At 40.9% G+C, this 13747-nt stretch overlaps 1 protein-coding gene and 1 long non-coding RNA gene across 2 annotated transcripts in view; one reads left to right on the plus strand and one right to left on the minus strand.

Annotated features, from left to right (window-relative positions):
• Positions 1-250: 250 nt before the first annotated feature.
• Positions 251-13747, minus strand: part of ddhd1b (DDHD domain containing 1b) — a 46169-nt gene continuing 32672 nt past the window's right edge. The window contains exons 12-13 of the mRNA XM_061746672.1: positions 3997-4254; positions 251-2101 (exon numbers count right to left, since the gene is read on the minus strand). Of these exons, the coding sequence (XP_061602656.1) occupies positions 1917-2101; positions 3997-4254 (443 nt within the window). The 3' untranslated portion in view covers positions 251-1916. The remainder of the gene's footprint in view (positions 2102-3996; positions 4255-13747) is intronic.
• LOC133464599 (uncharacterized) lies at positions 9468-10260 on the plus strand. The gene is made up of 3 exons (XR_009784489.1): positions 9468-9757; positions 9895-10095; positions 10222-10260. It is a non-coding gene; the product is annotated as an uncharacterized LOC133464599 (long non-coding RNA).

Consider the following 13747-nt stretch of genomic DNA (forward strand, 5'->3'; position numbering starts at 1 on the left):
GTAGAGGACCTGCAGGTCTGGATCTGGACTCTAGTGGTCTGTAGAGGACCTGTCTGGAGGACTCGCTGCATGTTTGTCCGTCCTAAAGGCTCCGGAGAAAAACCCGCTGAGACTTTGTGAGAACGGCCGGTAAACAGGACGTGAGGTTTCACGTCCCACTTAGGTCAGTTTTACCAGCTTTCATGTCATTCATGAGCTGAAACAAGGAAGAAGATAAAAGGAAGAAAGACAGGGACAATTTCTGTGTTTGCATTTTCACTTTACTCGTCAAGAGTTTTTTATGTGAAACATGTTGGATGAAGCTTTCAAAATAAAACAAACACAAAAACGACGTCATTTCCGTTCAGATATTCGATATGTTGCTCTTTCAAACTAATAAACGAGACTCGACATGATATTCAAATAAAAGCGTACCGTTTTGATCTGTGTGTTGGAAATTAAGTTGGATTAAAAAAATAGAGGTTTTATCGTGTGTGGACGGCATACGACAAACGCAGCTACCGTTTCACAGCCGACGGCAATGTTCAAACAGACAAATAATTGTAAATAAAACTATTTGGAGATGGTTCAATCTACAGATGTGAGCAAACATTAGTACCAGCTCTTTTAATCTTGTTTCCTGTGTGTGTGCGTGCCTGTGATCACAGTAGGCAGATAAACTCAGATGAACAACATCCTGTAACTTTTATCACTTGCCGTTATTTAATTATTTAATTATTATTACGTATAGAATAAATTCACAAGGGCAATACTAAGTACACCCTCAACCACTTCCCCAGGATTTAAGAGGGTAAGTGTCATGCAGGGGCTGCTATTCAGCAGCAGGTGAGCAGACATCTAAAAAGCCAGATGTTAACGTTAACGTTACGTTAACATAATGCCAAGAAGAAAAGACCTCAGCAACGGACTTAGAATAACTATTTTTGTCCCATGCATCAATCTGGAAAGGGTTATAAAACCATTTCCAAAGTAGACAAGGTGCAATATTCTACAGTTACATTATTCATGAGTGCAAAACAAATCCACCAGGAGCGGATGTAGATTTACCCCAAGGTCAGGCCGAGGTTCCCAAACCTGCATCTGAGCCAATCAGATGACTTCTGGAACAACGTCCTCTGGGCACATGAGACCAACGTGGAGATTTTGGTCTTCATGTTCAAAACAGTGTTTGGAGGAAACCAGATAAGAAACCTCATACCCGCTGTCAAGCACGGTGGTGGAGCGGTAGTGATCTGGGTTTGCAGAAGCTGGAGATGTTGGACGCATTCGCTTAGAAATGGTCAAATTTGAGCTTTAAATAGAAAACACATCCAAAGGAAACATGTTAAAACCTCATACTTTTTACACTTGCATGAGTTAGTGGGGTTTTTTTTTCCAAAAGGACTATTTTGGGATGGAAGGACCTTTGTTGCCCTTGCAGGTCACGTACTGTAACACTCCATAAAGTGTCACGGCGGGTTTGTCGTAGCAACTGGCTCTCGTGGTCACAATGACTCAGCCAGAGGAGTAACGGCCTCCTAAATTCACTGCTACCCCACCAAAGTGTGGACAATGTCCCCCACAAGTCCTTTACATGTGTCCAGCTTACCCGCTCTGCAACAATTTGTCACAAACATTTTGTTTGAGTGAAAATAATGACGACGAGTGAAAAACGTGAGGAGCTGTTGTTCATCTGAGGCTGTATTTGACCCACTACAACCAGAAGACTTCAACCAGGTTTTCACACACAAGAACCTCCCGTAAGACTAAAACAGTGGGCACTAGCCTTTCCACAGCTGTACATGTAAACTAAGTCAACACAGTAACTTGTGTTTAACGTTTCATTGTTTCCAAAATGAACAAATTGATATCACTGAAGAAGAAGTTGTGTGGAAGGCAAATTGGCTCCAAGGGTGATGGCTCGCTAGGAACTTCCGTTAGGAGGCATCTTGGTTGTCCTCTGACGGCTCGGGGGGCTCTTGTGGTCTGTACATGAAGGTGAGGAGGAACAGGGCCACGTCGTAGGAGCACCAGTAGGCGGTGTGTGACGTCACCGCCGACCAGTAGCGGTTCTCCACCAAGCCCTCCCGCAGCTCGAAGTCCACGCGTCTCTCCAGTTCCACTGCAACAGAAACAACAACAATCCATCACAAGCAGTGTTGGGGTAGTTACTCAAAAAAAGTAATCCATTACATATTACTAGTTACTTTTAAAAAAGTAATCCCTTACACTACTTAGTTACTGGTTGCTGAAAGTAACTAGTTACATTACTAGTTACATTACTTTTGGATTACTCCGCAATATCACCTGAGCTGCACCATAACTCGTTAACGACATTTACAGGACTGTTTCAGAAAATTAGAATATTGTGATTTTCTGTAATGCAATTACAAAAACAAAAATGTCATACATTCTGGATTCATTACAAATCAACTGAAATATTGCAAGCCTTTTATTATTTTAATATTGCTGATCATGGCTTACAGGCTAACTCAAATATCCTATCTCAAAAAATTAGAATATTCTGGGAATCTTAATCTTAAACTGTAAACCATAATCATCAATATTAAAATAATAAAAGGCTTGCAATATTTCAGTTGATTTGTAATGAATCCAGAATGTATGACATTTTTGTTTTTTTAATTGCATTACAGAAAATAAAGAACTTTATCACAATATTCTAATTTTCTGAGACAGTCCTGAAGTTGGAACCTTATTACTGCAGTGCCCAGATCAGCACCAGAAGTCCCGTAAAATCCCGTAAAATCACTTTAAAGGCTGATTTATGGTTCTGCGTTACACCAACGCAGAACTTACGGCGTAGGTTCTGCGTTGATTTAACGTGGAACCATAAATCAGCCTTAAGTCAGACAAGTGTTGCGCAACGCGTGAAGACGCATGAAAGGCAAGTTTGATTTTCTTTTCTGTTCTCCCGTTCTACATGTAGCTGAAAAGCTTAAAGTAACTAAAGTAACGTATTTTTTTTGTCTTAGAGTAACTATAACGGGATTTCCCAAAGTACAACTGTAACGCGGTACATTACTGCGTTACTGGCGTATGTAATCTCGTTACAGTAACGCGTTTCTTTGTAACGCGTTACACCCAACACTGATCACAAGTGACGTGATGTCCCCCAGGGTCGGACCTCCAGGGCGCCTGTCCTGCAGGTTGTCCATGTTCTCCAGGTCTAACAGCTGATTTACATCAATAGATCACCATCAGAAATGTTTCTGTCCATAAGGTGTTTTGTATAGTATGTTATTCTACAATTATTAACGGTAGAATGTTCTCAGTCTGGTACTGACTCTTTGATTGACATTTGGCAAACACGCCCCCCGGATGTGGTTGGAGCAGCTGCAGCGGGTGAGTTGTCTCTCAATTTACAGAGTTTATGTAATATAACTTTTCAATTCCAGTGGGCACGAATGATGTTATCACAGCCAGCAGTCAATAGTAAACATGGAGCCCAAGTGATACAGACGCTTGAAAGTCTGGTTACATTTCAGTAAAAAAGACGACAACAGGGCAACTTGCAATACTTGCCAAGTTGATATTTCGTCAAAGGGAGGAAATACTACCAACATGCAAAAATATTTGCACACACAGCAGCAATAATGGTCAAGGATTTTCAATCCACTCCGGACCAACGTCAGTAATTCTCAGCCCAGCAACAGCAGCAGCAGCATTAGCCTGTCTTTGACTAATAATACTGCAGGTAACTAATTAATTAAGGAACACTGCCTATCATACTAGCGCCATTTGCCTCACTGTTGTCCTTTTTTTCCAAATGAGAATCGATAAGGGAATGGATAAAGAACCGAATCGTTGAGCAGAATCGCAAATGGAATAGGAATCATAAAAATCGTATCAATTCCCATCCCTAGTGGAACCTGAGGACCGGGATGGATGGATGGATGGATGGATGGATGGATGGATGGATGGATGGATGGATGGATGGATGGATGGATGGATGGATGGATGAGTTATCAGTTGCTATCAGCAGGTATTTTTACTTACAGGAAGTGCTGTCCATCACAGCTGAGGTGGACTGAGACATGGCGGGCTCCACCTCCTCCCTGTCCTCCTCTACTAGTTTCTCCGTTTCCTCGCCCTCTAACACCGTCTCTCCCTCTTCTCCCAATGCCAGGGTTTCCGTCTCAGGTGGAATTCCCTCCGAATCTGACGGCTCTTCCTCCACCCCGCACACGTGGCCGCTGGATCGGGAAAAGCGGGAAAACAGGATTCCTCCTATTCCTTTTCCAATACTTGCAGCACCTGAAGGCAAGAAACATAAAAACATTACACAAGTCATCCATAATTACGTTAATGCAGATCTTCAACGTGAACCAAGTTCCTTTTTGCTTTGTTTCAAACTGATCCTGAAGACGTTACGTTTTCTATTTCCTAGTGATTAGTACCATGATTTAATAAAAACCTTTATTTATGACATATATTTGCATTTTTAATCTTGCAGCAGATGTAAGTTTTCTTTAAGTGTGTGACTGTGTGCTTCGCCGGTCCTCTTTGGCAACATATTTTTTAATATTTGGATTCTGACAGAGACTTAAATCACTGAAGTGAAACACGAAAAGACAAGACTGCTAGAAAGCCCAGACAGTGATGGGTGCAGGGTGTGTAGTGTGGTGACTGCTGTGATGTCTGTGTGATGTGTGTTGGTGGAGTGGTGGAGTGTGTTGCAATAAAAAAAAAGGACAATAGAAAAGTGTGTGTAAGAGAGAGAGATGGATGCAGGTCTATAAGGTCTGTATGTATTTTAGAATGTTACATGCACACATGTATGATCAATATACAAATATAAATATGCAAGCATGCACTTATGGATACCCATATCTACACACACACACACACTTTTACAGATACATACATTCACTGAGGGGGAGAGGTACACATACATGTATATACTCTTAATAACATAATAACAATAACAATAACAATAGTACAATAATAATAGTGACAGTAAAGACTCTGAAGCAACAACAACCGTGAGGCTAATAACACAATATTACCAATCCTGGTATCATTATTGCCGGTATTATTATAATTATAATAATACCGGCAATATAACATATATGTATATATATATATATATATATATATATATATATATATATATATATATATATATATATATATAATATAATATAATATAATATAGTTATTATTAGTAGTAGTATTTACACGGTTGCTTCTCTGAAGAGACTTAAACAGGACGACTGCAACGATGACAGCCAGCTAATAAAACCAGACTCAATGTTTGTTGTGTTTTAACATTCCCACTAAAGTGAGGTTAAAGTGAGGGGCTGAATGCAGTAAAAACATGTCCATCGTCGTACTGAAATGATTCATGATGCTTGAAGTGAGAGCCAGAGGAAATAGAAGCTCATGTAAAGGATAGAATCTTTGTGTTTTCTGTTGATTAGCATTCTCCTGGATGTCCCCGCGTTTCTGTTTCAACTTAAAGGGGACCTATTATGAAAAACAGGTTTTTTCTTGCTTTAACATATATAAAGTGGTCTCCCCTCAGCCTGCCAACTCAGAGAAGGAGGAAAGCAACCACATTCTGCAGTGTCTGTACAGCCGCCCGGATGATCCGTCCAGTGTGATGTGGATCTACGAGCCAATAAGATTCTGCTCCCTTTCGTTACGTAACCTAAATGCAATTTGCATCGGTTGGCCTCCGATGCGTGAAACCACGACCGCAACTAACTCTGGCCGGAACAACAACAACTCCGCCCATAGATACAGTATATATAAAGGCTAGATGACTCGCCCGCGCTGCTGGCCAATGCGACGTCGTCACACGGCGGCCATCTTGCCACAGGAGAGCTCGCTCACTCATAACATTGTGTTTAATGGTGCATGTACTGCTTAAACAACCTTAACTTGCTCAATTCTCAACAGATTTTCAAACTTGTTTGGTTTGTTATGAACGTCAGGGATGTAGTTATGACACTGCATACTTGTGAATAATTATAAACATTGACAAACGTACTTTTATATGAAAATAACAAGAAACAGATAGCTATGACATGGTATTTATATTAAATCAATATTTCTATAGTATTGTTAGTAATATTTATATTTACATTATAACATATATATATATATTATTACATTATAACATGTATTTATATTATGACATTATAACATGTATTTATATTATGACATTATAACATGTTTATATATTATTACATTATGATGTATTTATATTATTACATTATAACATGTGTGTATATATATATCATTCATATATATATATATATATATATATATATTATTTATATTATGACAATCTCCACTCCCTTAGCATCCAGAACAGGAACAGACTGCAGAGCACTGCATCATTATGCTCAAAAATCATCGGCCTGCCGGTCAGAACCCTGTCACAGGTTTTTAACCAACAGGCCCTCAGCCAGGCAGCTAAAATCATCAATGACCCCTCCCACATACTTCACCCCGCATTTCAGTGGCTCCCCTCCAGGCGGCGCCTCCGCTGCACCGCCTGCAGGTCTGCTTTTTAACTCCAGCTGCTAAACACCCACCCCCACCCCCACCCCCACCGTCGACACTTTATATTTATACCACTGCAGTCACTCTACAGGAGAGCCTTATTTATCTGCATTCATTTTATTTTATTATTTTATTCGGTACTTTCAACGTCATGCTGCTTAGTTGTTTTTGCAATTGCCCCTCGGGGATAAATAAAGTTTTTGTGAATCTGAATCTGTATTTATATTATTACATTATAACATGTATATATATATATATATATATATATATATATATATATATATATATATATATATATATATATATATATATATATATATATACTGTATATATATATATATATACTACATATACATATACATATAATTACAAAATATATGAGCAGTATATACAATAGATTGAAAGAAAAGAAACAGTGCAAAAAAAGCAGGTAGAGTGTGTGTAAGGTAGACAGGCAGATATTGCACATATGATATTGCACATCTTGTTATGTTATTGCACAAGTTATTGTCCGTTAGCTACTGAGAGCGGTTTTTCGTAGGTGTATCGCGTCAATCAGGCAGCCAATCAGCACAGAGCCTCATTATCATAGCCCCGCCCACTCAGAATCCTGCATAGATAATGAGGTTAGAGAATGGGAAGATAAAGACATGGCTCAGAGGCTGAATTTCTAATTTATTTAGAAAAAACAATCAAAAGCTTGTTTTTAAGACATTCAAGGCCTGTTTAAAATAGGGATTAGATGCCATAATAGGTCCCCTTTAAACATTTTGATTGCAGACTGTTAAACAACAAAACAGGAAAAATGTCAAGCGTTGCGGAGCGTTGCACAGCTCTGGGAATGCTTCATCTGGCAGAAGTGAAATGTCCACAGCCGCTTTCCTCCCTGGGCTGATGGTCTCGCAGCGTCAGCTGATCTGAGCAGAGACCGGCCCGCTGCACACCTGAACTGCACACCTGAACTGCACAGTCACTCTTTTTCATTTGGCACCCAGAGCAGGTCTTCCCCGGTTCCTTTGTAGTTGATTTCAAATTTAAATAGAAAGATACTTTATCAATCCCCGAAGGAAAAGTCTGTTGTTTCAGTCGTTATGATTTTAGTCACAGAATCATTGTAGAGGGTTTGAAAAGAGTGTTAATGCGCTTCAATGCAAGTGTTTGTACCTAACCTGGTCAGAGTCACTGTACTGAATGGAAAGTAATCAGATGACAACTGTCATTAACCCCCACTAGCATCTGGATCCTGTACTGACCACTAGGGTCTGGAGGACCTCCCATAGAGGTCTGAAGGATCTCCTGTAGAGGTCTGGAGGATCTCCTGTAGAGGTCTGAAGGGTCTCCTGTAGAGGTCTGGAGGATCTCCCGTAGAGGTCTGGAGGATCTCCCGTAGAGGTCTGGAGGATCTCCCGTAGAGGTCTGAAGGATCTCCCGTAGAGGTCTGGAGGATCTCCCGTAGAGGTCTGGAGGATCTCCTTTAATGGTCTGAAGGATCTCCTTCACTTCCGGCTCTCGACGAAGGCGGACGCTTTTTCTGCTCCCTCTCCCTATCTATCTGCCCTGCTACTGCTTGCTTGTCTCGTCTCCAAAGTTTCCTTCTTTTCACTCCTCCGAAACTACAAACATGGAATTGATTAACTGGTCTCTCAGCACAATTGACCAAATTTTTGCAACAAAAAGACAAGGGAGCCCTCTTGCCCTGATGGGACATTTTTTGCTGGGTACACAATGGATTCGTACAAGTCGTGGAAGCCTTTGTGTATGGCGATAATGTAAATCGAGGACGTAGAAGATGCCTACATATTTGGATTTATGATCGCAGGATTTCTCCTGATTATCTCCATGATCGGAGGTGGGGGTTTCCTGATGTATCGACAAATGCGTAAGTCGTCAGCGGCCTTTTTCACTCACTTTTCCAAGCTGCCGGACGTGGCAGATGGATCAAGCAAAGCGATCAGCGCTCTGACTTTTACGCTGGGGGAGCAGGCCTGTAAGCTGGATGCGATTCTCGAGCAGAACCACAGGCTGGCGGGGGTCTTTGAGCTCATTAACAAGATGGATAACGACATGGAGAAGCTGGGAGCTCAGCTTGGCCGGAATTGATCACTATTCATCTGTTTGGAGTCGCTGATGATGATGATGATTCAGAGACTGAAAGGCAGACAGAAAATTACTGGGGCTGCCTGTTCTCAAAACAATTGCTGATTCGACTAATTTGACCTTGACAGAGCGGTCTTGGCACGATCGCTCCTGCTCACAATCTGCTGGAGGAATGTAAACAAGATGACTCTGTCCTAAACTAGCCCTTCCCTCTCCCACAAACACCTGCGGATCCTGTTTTCAGAACTGACCGAGCCGCCTGATAACACCGAGGACATTTGGCTGTGGGCAGATCTGGGCGGAGGTTCACGGACAGACTCATTGCTTCACAGACACTAACTGATAAGCACACACAATTCCCGCAATTAATGTCAACGCCTTCCTCGGCCCCCATCTTATCAGCCCCTCCTGACACAGACTCCGGGTTTGAGCGCCAGCTGCAATGGCCGCGGCCCTCACTTGGATGACCTGTGCCGGGTCCCCCCCCGACCTGCCCATATCATCAGAGATGGGAAGTAACGAAGTACAAGTAACGAAGTACTGTAACGAAGTACACATTTTTAGTATCTGTACTTTACTGAGTATTTATTTTTCGGAGTACTTTTTACTTGTATCCGTTACATTTTTAACACAAGTATCTGTACTTTTACTTCTTACATTTGCAAAACAAGCTGGTCGTTACTCGTTACTTTTGTGTTAATGCACGACAACGATTAAATCATTAAAATAATATTTAGACCGGAATAAAAACATCTGTAGCCTAGCCTTTCTATGCTCCGCCAATCGTATGAAACATTACACAGGGTTCCCTACATCCCGGCTTGTGATTGGCTCTCTGTCCGTGTTCCTTCTTTTCATTGGCTATAAACCCGGACACTACCACCTCGCACACGGCACAACAACAAAGGCAACAGTTGTTCGCGTTGTAGTTTTCTATTGTCGCTACTCGCTAATTCGCTTTACAAACTTTAATAACTTGAACGAGAGATCCATTGATGTTAGCGAGAGCTATGGAACCGAACCAGGCAGCAGCATGTCCGACACGGAGGAGCAGGAGATTAGTGTTAGTGACGCCGACACGCCGGTAAACGCTGAAGACTCCAGCTCCCTGCCGGAGGACGACTCTGAGCCCGAGCCTGAACGGGACGAGGTATTTCAATCTTCCATACACAGTACTGCTTCCTACCTGCATGTATTTCATTGTTATATGAGTTATACCAGCGAATCTGCACTGTCATGAAACTGTAGTTGATCCTTTGCAATTTCTTCTAATAAAAAAATATTCAGGTCGAGGAGGACGACCAACCAGCCACTGCAGCTAGTGCCCAGAACGACCATCCATGGCCCTACTTGCAGGAGATGTTCTCGTTTGTCGGACTCGGCTCAAATAAGGATTCCTGGCTACTGAACTGTGTCATGTGCAGACCCCAAGTCAAAGAGCTACGGGCTTACAAGAATTCTCCATCAAATTTGAAAAAGCACATTGTGGTAAGCAATAGTAAAGCCGAAGTGAATAGTATAGCCTTAAGTTTCCATGACCACATGATGTATCATCATACCAGTTTATGCTGTAGTTTAGCTGTCTTTTTGACTTTTCCATCCATCATTTTTCAGCATTATAGCCACAGTCTACTCTAAACCATGGGTCAGCAAACTTAAACTTTTGGACATGAAGTGCTATATTTTCATTGTCTTGATAGTTAGTGTGCCATGTCTACATTATGACACCATGTTAATATTAAATGTGTCACACACACACACACACACACACACACACACACACACACACACACACACACACACACACACACACACACACACACACACACACACCAGTGTGTGTGTGTGTGTGTGTGTGTGTACTATATATATAGATATAGACATATATCTGTCTATCTATTCTATATTCTATATATACAATGTTATCTTTTTTTTCTTTTGGACTATTTTCTTTCACATCAGGATGTAATGATCATCTTTAGACTTGGATAACTCTCCCAGACTCCCTCCCTTGTCAGAGTTTGTGTAAATCACGTGCAGGATGTCATTTGAATTGCAAGATGTGAGGGGAATTTTCTTTAAATATGCTAGTGTGCATATTCCCCTGTGCCAATGTTGGCACTAGTGCCTAAGGTTGCCTACTGCTGGTCTAGACCACCTTTCAATTTATTTTCATGAAGTTATCATTTTGCTTGGGACCACCTTTTATGTTATTGTGGGCAAAGATTTTGTGGAAAATAGCCACTTGACAAGCTTACTATGTGTCGCATAAGCTTGTGAAGCTGCTATATTCTGCAAAATCCTTTCCCACAAAAAGGATGCCGCCGTTATGTGGTTATAAATAATCCTTTGATTTTTTTTTTTTTTTGTATACCATAGGCCTTGACTACATCAAGCGTCATCTGAAGGATCAACCCACAGTGCATCCAGGTGACACCGGCCCCCAGTCTTCAGATGAGGAGGACTTCTTCTCCCCCATCAAGAGGGGTAAAGCCCATGAAAACACCAATCAGCTCGAGTCCTACCTGGCCAACCCAGATGATGCCAAGGGTGTCCTCAAATCTTACCCAGCAGTGTGCCACCTGTCTCTCAAACTCAACACCTCTCTACCAGCCTCAGCTGCCTGTGAGAGGCTTTTTAGCACTGCAGGGCTGATTCTCCGTCCCAAAAGGGCACGCATTGGCTCAAAGAACTTTGAGAACCAGCTTCTGCTGAAGCTTAACAAAACCTTTTGGTAGTCCTGAGTTGAGTCAATGTATGGGGTTGTGTTGTGATTTGTGTTGCTGCCTGGTTCGGTTCCACAGCCCTCACTCACATCAATGGATCTCTCGTTCAAGTTTCTGAAGTTTGTTATGCAACACTACCTGCAGAGAACACTACCTTCTCTCACCTTTGTTTCAGACAGAAAGTGTACAGTTACTTTCCTGTGCTGTTTTTTTTTTTGTTCCCCTTTCCATCTCTCCCCTATATTTGAAAGGAATGTTTTTGACATTTGCAGTAAGTAGACTATAAGCTACATCTTGTATGATGCTACATTCCTGTAGGCTACTTGCTCTGTTGTGGTTTTGTTCTCGGTTCCACTCATTTTGTTGTCTCTCCCTGAGTGAACCAAAGCAAATTTCAATCAACTGTTGTTGAGAAACTATGTTGAAATGGCAATAAATTCTTGAATATTGAATCTTGTTTTGCTTTTGTTTTAACAGGTCTACTTTTCCTAAACATCGATGTTTTAATTTTGCACAGAATGCATTATAGGCTACGGACCCCCATTTAATGGCATTTCTATCTCACTTTATATCGTGAGATCAATGTTAATTTAACTCTCAGACGTGTACAAATTACACTCTTGAGTTACATGTGCTTTCTACTGACTGCAGTTTGTGCTTTGTTTTCTTTTTGGTGTGGAGTCAAGTTTAAATGGTATAAGTGTTTAATCTAAATTGAGACTGATCAGGTCTTAACGGATGTTTGTTATGAGGTAAAATACTTTGTACTTTTACTTTAAAAGTACATTTCACAGCCTGTACTTTTTACTTTTTACTTGAGTAATTATTTCAATGAGTACTTTTATTTTTACCAAAGTCGTTTTTTTTCACAAGTACTTGTACTTTTACTGAGTACAGAATGTTAGTACTTTTCCCATCTCTGCATATCATATACCCATAAGCTTATGATGTTGTATTGTTGTGTGTATGTTGCTTTTCTGTGCTGAGGTGTTTTTTTGCACCTTGACACTAGGTATTAATACACAGTGTGAAGATGCCTTTTTTCCCCTCCTCCCCCCATCCCAGTGTCATCCTTCCTCTAAAAAAGGCGTCCGTATTAATGGTGCCATTGGTGTAAACCGGAGTCAAGTTCTCTTGTCTGATTTATGTCTGACCAGGTCTAGAGGATCTCCTGTAGAGGTCTGAAAGATCTCCTGTAGAGGTCTGAAGGGTCTCCTGTAGAGCAGGGGTTCCCAACCTTTTTTGTGCCGAGGACCAGCAGAAGTATAAACAAAAAGCTCAGGGACCGGTTGACAATTTATGTCAATTTTAATAAACATTTTAGAAAAAAACAATGCATTTTAAAATGCAGGCTATCATTGTTTTACTAACTTTACAATGGTTTCAGGTGCATATATTTATCCACCAACAGGTGGCGACTCATTTTACGAAAATAACAGCCTATTTCAATTGCCAGACCCCTGCGACATTTTGCCAGCTGCTTTTTCCCCCAGAAGTTCGAGGCAGATGTATTTTGCAGCGGGCAGTATTAGCTCCTCTCCAATTGTAAAGGGCTTTTTAGCTTTTGCAATCCGGTGAGCAACGAGATATAAAGCCCTCGTTGCAGCGACGTTAGCTGATGTTGGGGCCTTTAAAACTTGCTTCTGCAAATGTAACTCATGTTTTTTCCTTTCGAAAAAATCCATTGGTTTGTCTTTGAGAGAAGGATGTTTTGTATTTAAGTGTCTTTGAAGCTTGGATGGCTTCATTGCTTCGTTGCCGAGCGTTTCTCCACATAAAATACATAGTGGTTTTGGCGCCTCCAAATCGCCCGCTCCATATTTTATATACATAATGTCGTACTTGCGATTAAAGCTTTTGCTTTTCTTTTTGGTAGGATTTTCCACTTGTTCATCACCATTTCTTTTACTCGAACAACCAGTAAAGAAACGGCTCATGGAGGTTTGCTGAGGTCCGCTCATCTCTGCAGCTGACTGTACCTGACCTGCATATAGCACCTGTGCATGGCGCTGTTCAGTCCGGTCGGGTACCAGAACTTATTGTCCGCCAAGCCATGACAGGGCTGCCACTCAAACAAACACATTTCGATTTATACAAGTTTTGGATGACATTATATGACAAAAAAATGCTTCAGGTGAAGAATATGGTGTAAAAGTTAACTTATTTCAATAATTCAACTAGAATATGGTGTAAAAGTTAATCTATTTCAATAATTCAACTAGAATATGGTGTAAAAGTTAATCTATTTCAATAATTCAACTTAAAAGGTGAAACTTATATATTACCTAGTCTTATTACATGCAAAGCAAGATATATTGAACCTTTATTTGTTATAATTTTGATGATGGAATTGTTTATTGATTTCATAAAATATTCTCTAATTTATTTTTTATTTGGGGTTTTCAAACTGTGAG

Source organism: Cololabis saira, chromosome 18 (assembly GCF_033807715.1).
Source record: "Cololabis saira isolate AMF1-May2022 chromosome 18, fColSai1.1, whole genome shotgun sequence".
Taxonomy (NCBI): domain Eukaryota; kingdom Metazoa; phylum Chordata; class Actinopteri; order Beloniformes; family Belonidae; genus Cololabis; species Cololabis saira.